Genomic DNA, 20,865 nt, shown 5'->3' on the forward strand with positions numbered 1-20,865 from the left:
ACTTCCGAGGAGCCCAGATTTAGGGAGGGGAGAAGAGGGGAGGGGCTGGGTGGGGGTGGCCTTGGGCCTGGCCAGAGACGGCATTTGGGTCAGGCCGGTGGGGACCAAGGCTGGGTCAGCCACTGCTGGGAGATAAAAGCTTAGATCTCAGTGGACTTGGAGGAAAGAGCTAGAGGAAAGGAGAGAGAGAGAGAAAGCTTAGGCAAGGATGCCCGGTTGGGGGGGCGCAGACAAGGGGGAGCAAGCCCCTCCCCCTTCCCGGTCCTTCCCCAGGTAGAAATCAAGGCCAAGTTGCTGCTTTTGGGGAGGAGGATTAAGAAGAGGAGAGTGGGGAAAAAAACCCATCCAGGGGGTTCGCGGAAAGAGGAGAGAGGCACGGCTGCAAAACTGAGATATGGGGAAGCGGGGTGTGTGTGTGTGCGCGTGTCCAGTTCTGTGAAACCCAAGGGCTGCAAGCGGGGCGGGCTCACTGCTTCACCCCAAGGCTCAGTGCTCCATTGCATAAGGAGTAGCGGTGGGATAACTTAACCACCGGTTCTTTGGCGGGGTAGGCGTGGCCGATTGGTCATGTGATGGGGTGGGTGATGTCACTCATCACACCCAGCCCCGCCTCCCGGCCACTCGCCTCAAAGACAGAGGTAGGATTCAGCCGGTTGGGGCTAATCCCACCACTGGCTGGCCCCGCCCCTGCCCGTTTTGGGGTCATTTTCAGGCTGTTTTTGGCCCCACAAACAGTCCAGAAAAGAGGCCAAAAAACGAGTGGGTGTGGGACCAGTCAGTGGTGGAATTGGCCGGTTCGCCGAACTGCACGGAATCTTAACAATCAGTTCACCTGAACCGGTGCGAACCGGCAGTGACCCGCCTCTGATAAGGAGCAACATATGTCCTTGGCTAAGCGAGAGAAGGGGGGGGGGAACCCCTCTCCATCCAATCCGATGCCTTTTTCCTTCTCCCTTCTCTTCCTCTTCTACTCACTACCCCATTCTGCTCAGGTTTATCTTCCCCCAACTTCCAAACTCTGGGCTTTTTCAAGAAAGGACAAATCATCATCATCATCATAATAACAACCCTGTCCTGATCTCTTACTGAAGGCCTTGGGGGTTCCCAAATTCTTTTTATGCAATTGCATTTATTATTATTTTTAGAGTATTTGCCTTAAAAGCTCCAGACGTATTCCATTATTCATACTTCCTGGCACTCCCTGCTCTGGATCTCCCAGCCTCCAGCTATCATTACAGAGTATGGATTTTTAATCAGATCAGCTGGTTTTTAAACAACAGCCTCGCGAACTCTCCACTGGGAGTCCTACCACGGATACAGGTGGGCCATGTTTTCCAGGCCCCCCCAGTTCTGCAGCTGGGTGAAATCTGAGCTACTTTGGGCGATCAGCAGGGGAATTTTTCCTCTCACTGCACGCCCAAAATAGATCAGAAATTCGTTAGGAGGAAGGCCGGCCATTTATTCAAGGCCCCAAAGCCTCTCATTCGGTATGCCATGCATTATATTCCTCGCTGCCCACTCCATTTAGGAGCACATCTTCACACCTATAATAGCTTTTGCTGGGTTGTGGGTCTCCCCTTGGCAATTTGTGCCCCTGTTCGTTCTGGAAGGCTCCACTGTTTCACAACCTTAGCAATTTTAAGAGGTGTGGACTTAAGCTCCCAGAATTCCCCAGCCAGAATATTTGGACTTCAACTCCCAGAATTCCCCAGCTTCCTTCAACTTCTGGGAGTTGAAGTCCACATGTCCTAAAGTTGCCTCTACAGAGAGAAACACGAGCCTATACAGTGATACAGAGAGAGTCCCACCTGTTATTTATCCTTAGATTTCACAGAACGAGACCCCCTTTCTTCCCCACATGCCAAGTATCAGGGCCAAAACAACCCCTCTATATTCAAGGCCATATTTTGCTACTAAACAGGGAATCGTGGGTTGCAGACCCTGGAAGGGTGGACTGATTCTAGTCCAGACATCAGAAAAGTGGGGTTAGAAGATGCAACTGGCCTCAGCAATCATCACTCATTGACCACGTTGTATAACTTAAAATAAAGTCGTCTTCCAGGTATCGAACTGTTTTATAGAACTTTGTAGAAATTGAAGACCTGGGGATGCAATGGGGTGTGAGCTGCCCATTAGCCACATTGTACTAAAATGCAGCAAGGCGATTGTCTTCTTTTCAAACTTTAAAATAAGAAATAAAATGGCCAATTTAAGATTATTTTGCTCTTTTTAAAAATCCAGAAAATTGGGGAGAAAAGAGCTGAAAACTGCAGCCATTCGCATCCCCGCCACACATCCTGCAGCCTTCACCAGTAATAGCAACAATAAGAATAACCATAACAATAATACTTGCTCGAGCTGAAAAGTTTGACATCCCTTGCAAGAGAGTAAAATTTGGATTTAACTGACAGTTTAAGGCTGTCTGTTAAATTCAAAAGTTTGGAACTGAGGTCATTTGCACAGTTACCTAATTATGCAAATGTCGTACATGAAGACTAATGGTATAAGAATGCCAATTACATAATTGTGCAAATGACGTAAAGGACATATACAAGTGTGCAGACAGGCATTGGAAATAAAGAGCCGGTCCGGTATTTCAGATGCATTTCCATTTCAAAGTTCCTCCACCTAAGATTAACACTTGGGTGCTTTGAAAATGTTTCTCCCTTTACCAAAAATAACACAACCTGTTGCTGAGAAGCAGTGCTAGAAAATCTAGCCCGCTTCTCACATTTTGTATCCCAAACGTGGGAATCATCCTTTTTTTAATTAAAAAGGTCTCTTGATGCTGGGGAAAATTTGCACAGCGATTTAAAAAAAAAAAAAAAAAAGGATTTCATAAGCAGTTCCAAGCCAGGGACGTGCTCCCCCCCGCCAGCATCCCCTATATGTGCTGAGACTACCTGGGCAGCAGTCGCTCACCTGGCGCAGGTTTCTAGTCACACGAATGTCGTGCCAGTTGTTGTCATTGAACTTGCCGTTGACTGGCTCCACCAGGGCCTCGAAGGCGCCAGAGCCCAGGTTGATCACCAGCCAGACGGCGCCGCTCTTGAGCGAGAGGTTGACGTAGTCGGCCGACTTCCCGGTGTGGAGCATCAGGCCATTGCGCTGGAGGGTGCGGAAGGAAAGGGTGATCTCGTCGGTGCTGCTTTGGATGGGGTTGTGCGAAAGGTCGTAGCAGAAGAACTCGTTCCCTTTGAACGTTGCCACAAATTCTTCTTTCCCTGCAGAAGAGACACAAGGAGATGGGAAGGTGGGGTTTGAGCAGGGGGTCAGGAATCCACAGGCTTATGAGCAAGCTACAGGTAGTTCTCGACTTACGATGGTTCATTTAGCGACCGTTCGAACTTAGCTCGGCACTGAAAATAGTGACTTCGGATTGTTTTCACGCTTACGGCTCTTGCATCATCGCCCTGCTCACGGGATATACACTCAGATGCTTGACAACTGACTCCTATTTATGATGGTTGCAGAGTTCAGGAGTCATTTTGCGAACCTTCTGACAAGCAAAGTCAAGGGAGAACCCAGATTCACTTAACAACCATGTTACTAATTTAACAACGGCAGTGATTCATTTAACAAATGTGGCAAGAAAAGTCGTAATAATGGGATGGAACAGAGTCAACCTTGAGCCAGTAAGGATTGAACTGCTGCCAGTCAGCAAAATTAGCCTGAAATACTGCATTCTAATCACTGTGTTACCATAGGAAGAGAAGAGAAGAGAATATAGAAGAGAATATAGAAAATAATTAGGTTAGACTATAGACTAGAATAGAATAGAGAAGAGAAGAGAGAAGAGAATATAGACAATATGAGAGAAGAGAATATAGAAGAGAATATACAAAATAATTAGAATAGACTAGAAGATAATATAGAATAGAATAGAATAGAATAGAATAGAATAGAATAGAATAGAATAGAATAGAATAGAATAGAATAGAATAGAATAGAATAGAATTCTTTATTGGCCAAGTGTGGTTGGACACACAAGGAATTTCTCTTGGTGCAAATGCTCTCAGTGTAGATAAAAGAGACATTCGTCAAGAATCATCAGGTACAACACTTAATAATAGTCATAGGGTACAATAAGCAATGAAATCATACAAGGAAACAGTCAATATAGATCATAAGGATACAAGCGACAAAGTTACAGTCATACAGTCACAAGTGGGAGGGGATGTAATGATAAGGAGTAATGAGAAGATTAACAGTAATAGTGCAGACTTTGTAATAGTTGAACAGGGTTGAGGGAATTATTTGTTTCGCAGAGGGATGGCGTTCGGGGAAAAAATGTCCTTGTGTCTAGTTGTTCTGGTGTGCAGTGCCCTATAGCGTTGTTTTGAGGGCAGGAGTTGAAACAGTTTATGTCCAGGATGTAAGGGGTCTGTAGATATTTTCACAGAAGTGAATATAGAAGAGAATATAGAAAATTAATAGAAGAGAGAAGAGGAGAATATTGAAAAATTTAGAATAGAATAGAGCAGAACAGAATCGCACTTAGACTTATATCCCGCTTCACAGTGTTTCTACAGCCCTCTCTAAGCGATTTACAGAGTCAGCTTTTTACTCCCCCAACAATCTGGGTCCTCATTTTACCCACCTCGGAAGGATGGAAGGCTGAGTCAACCTGGAACCCCATCAGCATCGAACTCCTGGCAGTCAGCAGAATCAGCCTTAAATACTGCATTTAACCACTGCGCCACCATAGCTAAGGTTTGCTTCCCTCCCACCCCGGGTCTCCTTCACCTGGTGCCCCTTGAACTTTCTCCCCTCTCTTTGAGGATCCCCCCTTTCCACACACAGTTTACTCCGTGTGGCTCAACCTCTCCGACTCCTCCTCCCATTATTTTCTTTCGAGATGTGATCCACATTGCTTCTCTCCTTAAGAGCCACCCCTGCCCAGCAGACTTCCTTTTTCATCCCAGCTCTATTTGTGGAGCCCCCTCTTCATCCTTGACCCCTCTTCTCTTCTTCTTCTTTGGCCACACATATTTCTTAAGTACTCCATTACACTTAACTTATTTTTATGTTTCCCTCGGCGTACCCAAGTCTCGCTTCCATATATCAAAGGAGACAGGAGCACACTTATATCCAGCCATTTCCCCTTCTTTTCAGCCACATCCTTCATTCCTCAAACCACACGCATCCCGCTGCCACCACTTGCATGTCTGGCCACGTCTCCATTTATTTTCCCCATCTTTGGTATAAACTTTTAAGAAAACAGGCAAATTCATCTACTCGAGTATTTATGGAGAAGTCGCAATTGTTCCCTCCGTCTCCCCAGTGAAAACAAGACTACTTTAGTCTCTGATGGGTTTATGATCAGATCCTTCCTCCTCGTTGCCTCGTTCAGCCTCTCTCAAATTCAATGCAAGCCGTTCAGGCTCTCCTTCAAATTGTTTTTGTGCAGAAGTGTGCGTACGTTCACACTCCTGACACGCTCACCTGTGACATCAGAAGAAGCATTCCCCTCCAATCCGGCATCACATCGGCCTGCGACTCCATTTGCCCTCTGCAAATCCCATCAATTCAAGCCTATCCCTTCATCCTCTCCTTTCTCTTAAGCAGCCACTAGACAAGAAACAAACTCCCATTCAGACATCTCATAATGGCCTGAATAAACCCTGATCTATAAACACTATGGTTCCTCGTTTTCGCCAAGCATCCGCATTCCTATTTTGCATCAGTGTAACTCCATCTACCTCTTTTGGATCCTTCGTCACGTAATTATTTCCACCTCTTCCAAGAAGGCTCCGCATCCTCTTTCTGTCCAACTTCCACTGAATCTACAGGTAGTCCTCGACTTACGATCACAATTGAGACCAAAATTTCTGTTGTTAGAAGTGAGGCAATGAGCTTTGACCCATTTTATGACCTTTCTTGCCGCATTTGTTAAGTGAATCACTGCAGTTAGTAACACGGTTGTTAAGTGAACCTGGCTAAGTGAACCTGTTAAGTGAACCTGGCCACTGACTATTCTTATCGAAGGCCACAAAAGGAGATCACATGACTCCAGGGACACTACAACCGTCATAAATGACTGTGGGGAGGCTACAGTGGTTGTAAGTGTGAAAAACGGTCCTAAGTCACTTTTTTCAGTTCCATTGTAATTTCAAACAGTAAACTAAACGAATGGTGGCAAGTCAAGGAATAGCTTTCGTAACTTCCTTTCTTATCTACATTCCCCCGCCCCCAGAATTTAAAGTTGACGTTGGCAAACAATGATCTACCCCACATTCAAAACCTTTCATCCCCATTTATGGCTTCAATAATTCTCTCAATTGTTCATTAAAAAGTATCAAATCAATGATTTCTTTGCCCTACGCCTGTATGAACAGATTTAGACTGACTGTATATTCACAACAAAAGGCCCTTTTCTGAGCTGATATTCATTTTTATTCATTCTTGGTTCTCCACAGGGCCCGTCACTTTTTCTGTATTTTCTGTTCCGTACTTCACCGTCTTTACAGGGTAATTTTACCCCCCAGATCACATTAATTTAGAATATTGTACGGTTTTTTCTCCTGACTAGTTCTTCTATTATTACCATTCATTAGAATGAAACATGCAGCAATCACCACCCTAAGGAATCCTATTTTTATAGAAGCTCACAACAAGCTAGAAAACACCAATTTATACTTTTTCTAGCCTTTCATTCATAATTAAACCTACATCTTCCACATCCCGACAAGTCCCCATCGGCTCCATTCCGCAAGAACGGGTCATCTTCGTTCAAATCATTTGCCTCTTTGCTTGGACTCGGAGGCAGACAAATTATCTTTCATTCATACATTTTGTTTGTTCATTTGTGGTCTTCACGATGTATTTACTCCTGAATTCCAAGTTGCAAACTTCCATAAGTCTTGGTTGCCAGCAGATAGGTGCAACAATATTGATCCCTCTGCCACTTATCATGGCTTTGGTGAATCAAAGTTTTCACGCAATGCTATACCTATCTATCTATCTATCTATCTATCTATCTATCTATCTATCTATCTATCTATCTATCTATCTATCTATCTATCTATCTATCTATCTATCTGTCTATCATCTATCATCTATCATCTATCTATCATCTATCTATCATCTATATCTATCTATTTATATCATCTATATCTATCTACCTATCTTCTATCATCTATTTATTTCATATCTATCTATCTATCATTTGTCTATCATTTATCTATTATCTATCATCTATATCTTTCTGTCATCTATCTTTCATCTATCTATCTATCATCTATTTCTATCATCTATATCTATCTATCATCTTATCTATTACCTATCATCTATCTATTATCTATCTATCATCTATATCTATCAATCTATCATCTATTTATCATTTATATCTATCATCTATCTTCTATCTATCATCTAACTATTTATTTATTTCATCTATATAATTGCCACGGCTTTGGACAATTGAAGTTTTCACACAACACTTTCTATTTTATTTATTATTTTTAATTTATTTATAATCTGGTGCTTGGGATTACAGCATTGTGGGGCTACTTGAAATGGTTCATGATATGCCTTTGTTCTAAATCTCTGCCTCTCAAACCTGGTTAGATTAAACGAATGGATGAAAGTGGTTTTTCTTTGGGTAGTGATATACAAACCCATTAGACAGCACAACAATTCGCTGCAGCCAATTCACCAGGGCCAACTCTCCGCAGCCAAGTCGCCATGAGACAACTCACTGCAGGACAAGAGTTACACTAATATCAAAGAAACGGTAGGATGGAATCGTTAATGAAAGGGTGCAAATAAGGGAGGGACAAGATGAAATGTGAATGTCAAATATTAAAATATTATTTTATTTATTTTAAATAATTAAATGGAACTGTTTAAACTGTCCTGTGGCGAGTTGGCCATGGTGAGGTGGCCGCAGCGAGTTGGCTGTGGTGAATTGTCCCGTTCCGTACAATGACCATTCATTCTGCAGTCATTCAAAGTTACGAAGGTGCAAAAAAGGAAGAAACTTACCTCAAAGTTCAATAAGTCTTTCCCGTTAAGAAGTTTAGGGTAGCCAAAGTTTGCTACCCAAAAGTTTGAAAAGCATTTGCATGTTTGCTCAGGGTAAAAAGAGCAAGGTTGCAGGGGCTCTCCCCTCCCCCTTTCCAGAGGTGGCAAACCTCTGTCTCAGCGCCCCACCTGGAAAGCAGCCTTCAGGGCAAGGCCAAATGAAATTCGAGAGGGGAAAAAACGGGTCTGCTTATCTCTCTCTTGCTCTCTCCACTTAGGCCTTGTTTATTCACTTGATGGGGGAGCAAAATATTGTGCTATTCCAACATGACCTAGAATGCTCAATTCGTACATCTGCAGTACAGGCAACACCGGGCTTTACAGAATTATAGGGGGGGACAAGGGCTCTTCTTGAGTAAACCACTGGGAAATAAATAAATAAATAAATATAATAAATAATATAATACATAGTATAATAAAATATATATAATATATATAATATTATAAATATAAATAAGCCACCAAGAAAGCACCACCTTATCGGTTCCAAGGGGGAATGCGTAGGAAGGAAGAAATGCAAACTGGTTCTAATATTGATTCTTATACAGGTAATCCTCGACTTATAACCATTTGTTTATCAACTGTTGAAGTTATAACACTGGAAAAACTGACATTATGACCATTTTTCACATTTATGACTGCTGCAGCATCCCCAAGGTCACATGGCCAAAATCCAGATGCTTGGCAGCTGACAATTGCAGTGTCCCAGAGCCACCTGAACCCCGCTTTTGAGATCTTCTGATTAAAAAACTTCAATGAGGAAACCAGACTCATTTAACAACCGGGTGACTAACTTAACAGATGTAGCGATTCACTTAATAAGGTTGTAAAATGGAGCAAAACCCACTTAACAACTGCCTTATTTTAAGAGCTGAAATTTTGGTCTCAACGGCAGCCAAGGGCTCCCTGTATATGGAAGGTATCCCTGCTTAGTTCAAACATTTAAAAATGACCCATATTGTTTTCTTCCCAAGTCAGGGATTCTGAGCAGAGGTTCCCACGAGACTCATCACGCAGGAGGTGAAAGACTTTAGGGTTGCATTGACGTGGCCTGGCAGGCTACAGCTGCTCTAAGCCTGGTTCATTTGTGCACGTGTGCTAATGTGTGTTCCGGTGTGATGCTCCCTCCACAAGCTCAGTTTATGGTGCAGCCTTTCATCAATTTATTAAGGTCGGTGCATAATCGATGCACTTGGAGGTCCTTCCAATAAGCTCAGGGATGCCATCTTCCAATTACAGACAACTGGCATGCAAAAGATGTTGATTTGCAAAGGAAAATGGTTGCCAGTTCACCAGAATGCCCCCTGTCCACCTGCACTGGCTTGCAAAGAAGCCATTTAGGTGAAGTACAGGTGAAGTACAGGTAAATCCTCGACTTACAACCGTTACAACCAAGTTACAATGGCACTGCAAAAAGGGACCTAAGACTGTGAGAGCGTCATCACTTGAGACTTTCAAGAAGAGATTGGACTTCCATCTGTCAGAAATGGTGTAGGGTCTCCTGTTTGGGCAGGAGGTTGGACTAGATCAGTGGGCCGGGGACCACTGGTGGTCCATGAGAAAATGTTGGTGGTCCGCAGAGATGTCACCCCTGAAGCAATTAATCCAGGCTGCGCGGGAACACAAGGCTGCGCCGCCCACATGCCCCGCGGGAACACAAGGCTTGCATTGCTTGCACTGCAAACAATACGAGGTAGTGAGGGGAGGGGGGAAAGGGAGGAGGGGGTGAACTTGCCCCACTTGCCCCACACGCCTGGCCTGGCCACCGGGCTGCTTCTTTCCGCTTCTTTCTCCTTCTGCTTTTGGCTGCACGCAAGGAAAGCAGCAAAAGTCTTTCTTTCTCTCTCCCAAACTCCGCCAGAAATGAGTCTTTGGGACCCTGCAAGACCTCCTGCTCCAGTGTGCCAGTGTGACAAGTCTCACAAAGACTCATTTCTAGCAGAGTTTGGGGGAGAGAAAGAAAGACTTCTGCTGCTTCTGCTGCATTCATGAAGCCAAAAGTCTCTCTCTCTCTCTCTCCCCCTGAAAACAGAGCTAGAGACGGAATCCTGCGATCCCAAATAAAGAATGATTGATCGGTAGGAAAACAGGGTGGGGAATTTTCCTGCAGACTCTTTTGGGATTTTCCCAGGGTCTCTGGTCCACGGGGTTTAAAATTATGAGTTTGGTGGTCCCTGAGGTCCAAAAGGTTGGCGACCCCTGGATAGATGGCCTACAAGGTCCCTTCCAACTCTGAGTATCTGTTATCTGTTTCTCAGAGTTATGGCCTTTCCATTATTCCATGATCAAAATTGCAGATTCATCTTAGCGACTGGTTCATATTTATGGCCGTTGCTGTGTCCCAAGATCGTGCAATCCTCTTTTGCGACCTTCTGACAAGCAAAGTCCATGGAGAAGCCGGATTCCCTTAACAACCAGATTGCTCACTTATCAAGTGCAGTGATTTGCTTAACAACCGAGGCAAGAAAGGTCGTAAGATGGGGCAAAATTCACCTAACAAATGTCTCACAACAGAATATTTGGGCTCAATTGCGATCATAAGACAAGGAGTATCGGTTGGAACCTATCTAAAGAAAAGGGAGGAAGAATGTAGCCCACGTATAAAATACTGACTTCACACAGGAAATTCGCTCAATCAGCCACAATAGGTCAGCTTTGTACAGTGCGCTAAGCAGTGAACCATGGTTGACAGAGGCTTTGAGCTGCCTAAACACACTGAGCCCAACAAATCACATGATGGTTTCGGCATGAACCCAGCAACTCAGTCCAAAGTTTTCCAGAATTCTTCACCACAGAATCTTAAAAGAGTGCCAGGGCTGGAAGTGACCTTCGAGGCCATCTAGTCCAACCCATTGCCTAGTGCAGGAAACCCTACTATGATCGTTACCTTCGTGCTGGACGGTAAATGAAGGGAAAGTAGAGGGAGTAAATGGACAGGACGGAGGCAGTTTTAAAGCGTGGAGTTGTATCAGGGTCCTGGAGACTAAAACATGTGAAGAACAGCTGCAGGATTTGGGTTTGGCTAGTCTGGAGAAAAGGAGAATTAGGGGTGACATGATAGCAGTGTTCCAGTGCATGATGGGCTGCCACAAAAAAAAATTATTCTCCAAAGTTCCAGAAGGGAAGACAGGAAACAATGGATGGAAACTAACCTGGAATTAAGGAGTAACTTCCTAACAGTGAGGTCAATTAACCAGTGAAACAGCTTGCCACCAGAAGTTGAGGGCGCTTCATCACTGGAGGTTTTTAAGGAGACACTGGACAGTCAACTTGTCTGAAATGGTATGGGGGTCTCCTGCTTGAGCAGGAGGCTGGACTAGAAGACCTCTGAGGACCCTTCCAGGTCTATTCTAATTCTAATTCTATTCTGTAATTCTATTCTATTCTATTCTATTCTATTCTATTCTATTCTATTCTATTCTATTCTATTCTATTCCTTCCAATATTTATTCTAATCTATTCTATTCTGTTCTGTTCTGTTCTATTCTATTCTATTCTATTCTATTCTATTCTATTCTATTCTATTCTATTCTATTCTATTCTATTCCATTCCATTCCATTCCTTCCAATATTTATTCTATTCTATTCTGTTCTGTTCCTGTTCCATTCCATTCTATTCCTTCCAATATTTATTCTATTCTATTCTATTCTATTCTATTCTATTCTATTCTATTCTATTCTATTCCATTCCATTCAATTCTATTCCTTCCAATATTTATTCTGTTCTGTTCTGTTCTGTTCTGTTCTGTTCTGTCCCATTCCATTCCATTCCATTCTATTCCTTCCAATATTTATTCTATTCTATTCTATTCTATTCTATTCTATTCTATTCTATTCTATTCTATTCTATTCTATTCTATTCTATCCCTGCCGTTTTACAATGGAATATGCTGACTAAATAGCAGGGGTTACTTTTAAGATTGAAGAAATAAACTGGCGAGGTTCTTTCAGCATTCTGGCCTTGATCGAAATGGAGTCGGTCTCTCTGTGGCTCAGCTTGCTAAAAAGAACCCTTCATTGTCCCAGCAGGCTGTATGAACCCTCTCACCCAAAGCTGAAATGTATTTGACAGGTTCGGGCTCTGCCTGATAGGGAAACGGAGCACAAATACCAAATGCTTCATTAGCTCATTCAAAAACTGAGCTGCTATATTCAGAAAATATTCCAGGCCTGGTTTGTTCTAATCACAGTGACCCTTTCTTGTTACAGGCGGTTCTTGATTTATGACCAATCGCTTAGCAAGTATTTGAAGTTACAACGGACTTCTCCAGGATACTTACAACCCTGATGAAGTTCTGGGGGCTGAGCTGCCCTCCCAGGTTGCATTTATATCAAATCACAATTTTGCTTCTGGTTTCTGGCAAAAAAAACGGGGTTTGCTTAACAGCCAATGCATTCACTTAACAACTGCCACATTCACTTTATGACCACTGCAAAAAAAAGTTGTAAAATTGGGCACAGGCAGATGCTGACTCGCTTAATGACTGACATGACTTACAAAATAATTCCTCAATTACAGTCCTAAGTCAAGAACGACCTGGATATTGTGAATGATGATGGCAAGATAATACAGGCAGTCCTCGACTTACAACAGTTCGTTTAGTGACCGTGACCATGTTACTAGTTTAATAACTGCAGTGATTCGCTTAACAATTGTGGTAAGAAAAGGTCATAAAATGGGGCAAAACCCACCTAAGAAGTGTCTCACTTAACAACAGAAATGTTTGGCTCGATTGTGGTCATAAGTCAAGGATTGCCTGTCGTATTGATCCAATCAGCGTCTCTGCTGGGTTTAAAGGATTACCCTGTGTGCTGACTGGATCACAGACTCTCTGGTTAAAAACATCAGACTAGCATTTCCTGTACGTTATTTTCTTTATTTGGGGGTCAGAAAAAATGATATATATATTTTAAAAAAAATCCATAGCAGCTCCTGTCAAAGCCATTTGTCTCCCAGGGACCAGGACAAAGACAACTAGAATTATCTTCTGATTGTATTCCAGGAAATAATAGTCATAAAAAAGATGGTTGATCGGTCCTGAGTAGGAAAGAAAAGTCGCTCGGAATTTATACTCATTCAAGATTCAACCCTTCAACCATCTCTTGCACGACCCTACTTCCTTCTCAGAAAGCAAGGCTGGCTTTCTCCTTATCTCTGGCCCGCTGGTGTCTGCCGAGCCCAAATGCTTGTTTACATTCCTGGCGTCTCTGCTTTCTGGTTCAGATAAACCCAGCAAATCAGAGGGGAATTTCCCAGCAACCCACTTCCAACGGAACTGTGATAACTCCCGTCTCTCTGTCTGTCTGTACATATAAAACAAGTCGTGGGAAGAAAAACGGATTTCCTAGAACTGCCCTGGTTTTTTTCCCCCAGAGCTGCTCTACTACTCATGAAGCTCAGTGGGGCTCACTTATTCCAGGCGAATGTTGCTTAAGGAGGGGAAATATTAAAGATGGAATATATCCAGCCTCAAATTTGGAATTTTTTTAGCCCAGTCACATCCACTCTGGATCATTCGGAGGCCTTAATGAAGGATTTTCTATGACTCTGATGGTGGGTGGGGGGAGAGAAGGGAAATAAATCATTTTCCATCATCAAAAATAAATCCTCAATGCCAGTTTGCCTGCACAGATATTTTTTTAAGTAAATTAAAAGGTAGGAGAACAGTAAGCTGAGAAACTCAACTTCCCCCAAATTTAGATCTATAATAAACACCGCTGAACTCTCATGTATACAATCCCCAGTATGGGGTTTAAGTTGTTTAGTGGATTTACCTGAAAGGAGGATTAATTTTTCCCCCCAACAAATAATTTACCTTTAAAATAGAAAGGCTGCCTTAAAATCAGTAGCAGAAATAGACAAAATTATCCTGCAAACTTGTCAGGTTTCAGACCAGACTCCGAGCTTGGGAATTAACCGAGATGTGTCAAAGTTAGGATAAATAGCTTTTATTGTAGATAGAAAAATAAGTCATGTATTTGCAGCTGATCAGCCCACCCTCCTGCCTAGCCTTACGTTCCGCCGGGTCAGTTTCGGCCTTTTTACTTTTCAATAAAAGAAGATTCACACAAACATTTTAGATGGGTTTCAGCAGTGAGCTGAAAGGAATTTAACAACCACCGAGAATCGGTTGAATGCAGCAGGTACATAAGTTGAATACAACTGTGATTGTACGTCAAGGACCGACTGAACCTGTCATCTTTCACATCACGTCTTTTCTCATGATGGCTTTCAATCACCTTGTTATTTGAAAACCTACAAAGTGAATATTTTGCCTTTCTCCCCAAAACATTAAGAAAGGAAAAACAAAGATGATTCTTGCTTTAAAAGTACCCATAACAGTGGATACTTGTAACAGCAAGAAGCCACCTTGCTTTTCCTCTCTTAATTTTTTGGGGGTGTGTGTAGGAAGATCAAGGACTCCACCACAATGGGTTAGTTAGAGCCGCGGTCCCCAAATTTTCCAGCTTGGTGCAGGGAGGTGGGCTGTGAGTGGCAGGTGTGCACACGCACAGAGCTCCATTTGTGCGAGTGGCACACGCTTGCCCTCCACCCACACGAATGGAGCTTCGCGTGTGAGTGGAGAGCGCTTGCACTTATTGCGCACAGCTCCACTTGCGTGAATGGAGCTTTGCACACGAGTGTCCTCTGCTCGTGCAAATGGAGCTTCATACATGAGCACAAGCAACCTCTGCTTGCACGAGTGGAGCTTTGCACATGAGCGCAAGTGGAGATTCGCATGCAGATGCTTGCCCGTTTCTTCTTCTGCAGCCTGGTTTTTAACAGGCCGTAGCCCAGTAGTGGGGCGCGGCCCTGGGATTGGGGGACCCGGGGCCTGTTCTAACAAAGATCCATGGGAGGAAAAAATAAATAAACCAGGCCTTCCCTGAGATACCATCTTCTCTCTCCTGCAAACATTTCAGTTCAACGCTACACAGGATCCTATTATCAAGAGATGGGCCCCGGGGCACAGTTCCCACAATCTGAAGTGGCAGCAGTTTGCAGATGTAAAATACTCCGGCTATAAGATCTTTGAACGGCCAGGAAAATGCAAAGCAAGGATTTAAGACGCATCCGGTTTCACTGCAGCAGCTTTAAGTATCTCAGAAAACTGAAATCCGCAAATATTTTTTTTTCCCCCATGGTGGTTTAGCTGATCTGTCTTTTGCCAGCCGCCTAAAAAGGGGGGGCGTTGGTTCTTTGATCCTGGGGAGAAAAGTGAGGATCTCTGTGCATGCTCAGAGGCATTCTTTTTCCCCAGGATAAGATCTCAGAGGTCGCTCCAGATACGTGCACACCACCGAAGGCAAATGGATACACTTAGTAAGTCAGCGAGTAAGTCAGTGTGACATTTGCCCACAGTAGTGTGGGCGTATTGTGCAACCTTTAGGATCTTATCCTGGGGGGAAAGAATGTCTCTGAGGCTACCCAAAGTGCAAGCAGACCCATTGGTGCCATGTGGGAAGCAGGCTTGCATTAGCCTTGGATGAACCGTAGGCATCTCGCGTTATGTGTGGGAGAAAATTCCAACCCAGCCCTTGGAGGCAGCAGGGGAAGAAGGCTGGTTGAGAAATTCAGCCCAGCTGGGGGAGCAAAGCCCTCCCCACAATGCCCCCCCCTCTCCCGTGGCTGGCTCTTCTGGGGCATCGCAGTGGGGATTCATGAGAACCAATCTGCCACCTGCTGTTCCAGTGGATCAATGCGAATCAGCAATTATACGCAGCCAAGTTCTCTTTTTCTTCCCCAGTTGCTGAGCTGCACATTTGCTGGGGGTGGGGGGGGGAGAGGATGTTGAGGTGGGGGGAGCAGGATCTCTCCTGGCCTGAGGGAACAATTCCCAAGTATGGGAACTGGAGAAGAGACTGGATAACCATTTGTCTGGAATGATATAGGGTTTCCTGCCTAAATTAGAAGACCTTCCAACTCTGTTTGTTCTAATTCTAATTCTGTTCTTCTTGCAAACCTTTTGGGTTTTCCTCTCTGGTGGCCTTGTTCAGAAGCCCCCTTGCAGACTTTTGTGTAAGGCCCAATCACAGCCTTTTTGCCAGGGAGAACAAGGAAACACACGGAGGAAGGTAAATGTTGTGTCCCAGGATAATGCTGCAAGATCCAATCTAGGTCGGAACTTTAGTCTTCCGAGCTTTTGGACTGGTGGTAGAGCCCAGCCGTAGGGAGCTTCTCTCTAGCAGAGTGTGGGCTTTGGCCTGTTCTCTGTGTAGTATTGATGTGGTGCCTGGTTATGAGTGGCTGTTGATTGGGTTGTTGATGGCCAGTCAGGAAGTTGTTGGCTGTTGTTCCCTTTTGCTGCCAAGCCTAAGTAGTTCATAAGCTGGTGATAAATTAGCTCTAAGCGAAGATCGATTGGGGGAAGGAAATACTTCTAATATAATCTACCAGATCCCCTGAAAGGATTGCCCCTGTGACTATGGAGGACAGAGAGGAGGAAGCGAGCAGCCAGACAAGGAGATCCGAACTCTTTGGAAGCCTCACATTGCAATAAAGAAGGACATACATTCCATTTTGCAGCTGCTACTAAGATTGTTGGCCGAGCAGGGACAAAAATAGCCAGGGAAACAATTGAAGCCTGGCAAACGGGCCCTTTGTCAGTCAACAGGGCTGCTGATTCACCACCAGTACTTTGGCAGCAGAAGGAAACAACAGTCAAGGACTTAATGGCCGGCCATCAACATCCCAATCAACAATGAAAAAGCCACACACAGCAGGCGCCACATAAATACAACACATTATGTTCTGCTGGAGAGAAGTTCCCTGAGGATGGGCGCCAACTCAAGTCCGAAAGTTCGTAAGACTAAAACTTCTAAGGTCCTGGCGACCGATCCAGATTGGAAGCTGTCATGAAGAATGACAGGGATAAAACCCAGGGGAGCAGGGAGACGGTATATCATCCTCCATCCTGGTTTCTAATCCCCCCGAATCAGAGTAATGAAATTCTGCTGCAAAATGACTACTCAAAAATTCCTGTCCCCAAGTAATAACTAAAATAGGAATGCGAAGCCTTCAGATAAGTCAAAATTGATTTGGAAGCCTCACACCAAGCTGTGGAAGTAATTTTCTTCTGGTTATGTCATCTCCAGTTACATTGTAGCACCTGGCCAACTTTGGCTGCACTTAAAAACACTACGCCAGTCAAATCTGAGGACGGGAGACCACCAGGAAACTAACTGGGCGATTGAGGAAAAAAAATACCCAGAAAAAAAGCGATAGCAAACAATTTCAATGTTGCTTTGAAAGTTATCCAAATGCATGTACCTTGCTGGATACATTAGGGTTTTTTTTTTCACTTTATTTTTTTAAGTTTTTAGTCATTGTTAAATCTGCATTGTTTAACTCTCTCTCTCTTTTTTAACAAGAACAAAGGGAATGAGTAACAATACAGCAAAGGCTTTATATATTAGATAAATCAGCTTAAGGCAGAAACCCTTGTTGTACAACAAATACTTTGAAGTAATTTGCAACTTTTTAAAAATGTGATATTCAGTTCTGGATGAAAAAGCTAAATAATCTAACGCTTATTAACATTTTAAATCATAGTTAATACTGATATAATACTCTGTTTTATCATCAACAGATCTAAACGATCCAAACATTAGAGTGTTAATAATCCTCAATCAATACTGTACAATACCTAATAACGTACAAATAGTTCTCAACTTACAGTCACAATTGGGTCCAGAATTTCTCCACTGTAGGCAAGACGGTTGTTCGTGACTGATTTTATGACCTTTTTTTGCTCCAGTTGTTAAGCGAATCCCTGAAGTTGTTAAGTGAATCACATAGCCCAGCAGTTCCCAACCTTTCTGGTACCAGGGACTGGTACAGGGGTGGGATTCAAATATTTTAACAACCGGTTCTGTGGACGTGGCTTAGGTGGTGGGCGTGGCTTGGTGGTCATGTGACTGGGTGGGCGTGGCCAACTCAACATCACTCACATTGAGGCACGCATCTCCTCGCCTGGCCTCTCGTGACTGTGGGGATGCTACAACAGTCGTAAGTGTGAAAAAGGGTCATAAGTCACTTTTTCCAGTGCCATTGTAACTTTGAATGGTCACTCCACACAGGCAAAGTGCCAGCAAAGGAGGGGGAAAAAACTCCAGAGACGTTCCTGAGACAGGAAGTCTAGTCCTGCTAAGAATGTAATAAGGGTTAACGGAGAGGCGGTTTCTTTAAGCAACCCCAGAATGTTTCCTTCCTGCCTTCCTGACAGGATTAGCCCAGTAATTTCTTCTAACAACCGGTTCTCCAAACTGCTTAGAATGTTAACAACCGGTTCTAGCGAATAGGTGCGAACCGGTAGAATCCCACCCCGGACTGGTATCAGAAAAAAAATTGTTCCATGGACCAGGGAGGGTGGTTTTGCGTGCAACCTACTGTAGATCCTGCGCATGTGCAGATGAAGCTTGTGTGGCCCAGTTCCTAACAGGACATGGACTGGTACTGGTTGACAGTTTGGGGACCCCTGAGACAGCTGTTAAATGAACCTGGCTTTCCTCATCAACTTTGTTTTTCACATTTCTGAACCGCCCAGCTCACTCAGGGAGGGACTTTGCTCATTGGAAGCAAACTGATCAGAAACGGTGGTTATCTAACTATCCAACAGCATGAAATTTAATGTGGAGAAGAACACGGTTTTGAACCTGGGCAGGAAGAAACAAAGGTACAAGTACAGATTAGGCGAAACCTGGCTCAAAAACAGTAACTGTGAGAGGGACTTTGGAGTCCTAGTGGATGATCCCTTGAATATGAGCCAGGGGTGTGTGGCAGCAGCCAAAAAAGCTAATACATTCCTTGGTTGCATAAACAGAGGCATAGAATCAAAATCATGTGAAGCATTAGTACCGATTTATAAAGCCTTAGTAAGGCCATGCCTGGAATGCTACATCCAGTTTTGGTCACCAAGGATGTTGAGACTTTGGAAAAAGTGCAAAGAAGAGCAACTAGGATGATTAGAGGCCTGGAGACTAAAACATAGGAAAAACGATTGCAGGATTTTGGTTTGGCTAGTCTACAGAAAAGAAAGGACCAGGGGTGACATGATAGCAGGATACCAGTATTTGAGAGGCTGCCACAAAGAAGAGGGGGTCCATTTATTTTCCAAAGCACCAAGACAAGAAACAATGGATGTAAATTAACCAAGGAGAGAAGCAACCTGGAATTAAGTAGAAACGTCCTAAAAATGAGGACAACTAACCAGTGGAACAGAAGTTGCCTTTAGATGTTGTGTGGGCTTTATCAAGGGAGGTTTTTAAGAAGAGACTGGACAGTCAATTGTCTGAAATGGTCTAAGATCTCCTGCTTGAGCAGGGGGCTAGACTAGAAGACCTCCAAGGTCCTTTCCAGCTCTATTCTGATTCTGATTATAGAACCACGGGACACAGCAACCACTGTAAACAGACTCTGGTTGCCAAGTGCTTGAATTTTGTTCATGTAAGTGTGAGGACCATTCAATAAGTCACTTTTTTTTCGGTGCTCCTATTAGTTTGAACATTCACTGAATGAATGGTCGTAAGTCGAGGACTACCTGTAACGTAAGTTTTTAAAAAAGCGAATCCTACCCAAGACTGTGCCGAACCCAGATGGCATCAGATGGCATCTTGCACAAGCTGGCCAAGGAAGCGGGCCAGGGACCATTACATCCTAACCTCCGTTAGGTTCTAGCTGGAATTGGTTGCGCAGCCAGTGGGGAAAATCGACCCCGTTGTGTGCGCCACACTGTTCCTCCGTGGTTGAGTTGCAGAGTCGCAATCTGCCTTCCAACAACCCGTTTAAGCAGCTTAAATGAAAGGCGTGGGGTCTGCCCTTCTTCCACAGGCTAAGCTTGATTAAACCTTGGTGAATTAGAAGGGGGGGCCTTAAGCACCGGGCAAAGGCATCTCTTGATTAGTTCCCTGAATTGCGCAACTCCAGATGATGGTTTAATTTAATTACCAGATTAAAAGTGCTGCAAGAAGGGAGCAGACGGCGCACACAATGGAGGCGGGAAGAGGAAAGATATACGCCGCCATCAGCTTCTCAAAAGAAGGCAAGATATATTGTAAATTTAAATCAGTGTCGTAATTATTCAATCCGCCGGCCGCTAGTTGGGCCTTTCTTCTTATTAAACAGCATCCCTCCATGAAAATAAACGGGGGCATGATTTAGAGTAGACTGAAAAGTCCTTCCCCATGCAACGCATTACTAAATTATGAAACTCTCTGCCACAAGATGTGTTAATACCCGCCAACGTGTTTTTTTTTTAAAGCATTTAAGAAAAATTGGGGGGAGACACGTCTCGCCCTGCTCTATGGGATCGCTTCCAACAGTGGAGATGATACATCACCTGAAGCTTAAGACTCCTGAAAGAAAGGCAGGATGCAGCATAAATCTAAGTAATAAATAAATAAATTGCGAATGTCTTCCCTTAATGAACCTAGCCAGTTGCATTTTGTTAAGCTAAGCACGGAGCCGAGCGCAGAGGCAACGCTGGGAAATATCCTGCACTTGTCTTAGAAGTGGATGAAATGCATTTGGGTGACACCCTGCTCTTGAACTCATTAGCACTCGGAAGAGGATGTGGACTGACTGATTTACACTTGGCACATTTTTTTCAGTGGCATCTAGATGCAAGCTGTTAATCAACTGATGGCCGTAGTGTTTATGCATCGTGGTTCCCAGTTTGCAGATGAGCTACCCCAGTTGGGCTGAATTGAAGCCTGCAAGCTGTCTTCCAAAGCAGCCCCATGGGGGGAATGCATTGTGGTAGTATACTAAGGCCGAGGCGTCCAACTCAATTTCATTGAGGACCTTTATCAGGGCTATGGTGGACCTTCGGGTGGGGCTGG

At 43.9% G+C, this 20,865-nt stretch overlaps 1 protein-coding gene across 1 annotated transcript in view; it reads right to left on the reverse strand.

The window, feature by feature from the left end:
* NRXN2 (neurexin 2) overlaps window positions 1–20,865 on the reverse strand; it is a 385,627-nt gene that overhangs the window by 247,425 nt on the left and 117,337 nt on the right. Inside the window, 1 exon segment of the mRNA XM_087943407.1 lies at window positions 2,923–3,224. Within this exon segment, the coding sequence (XP_087799533.1) occupies window positions 2,923–3,224 (302 nt within the window).

The sequence above is a fragment of the Notechis scutatus genome, chromosome 14 (assembly GCF_049901735.1).
Source record: "Notechis scutatus isolate UNSWTSFEM ecotype Mainland chromosome 14, rNotScu1.2, whole genome shotgun sequence".
NCBI classification, from domain to species: Eukaryota; Metazoa; Chordata; class Lepidosauria; order Squamata; family Elapidae; genus Notechis; species Notechis scutatus.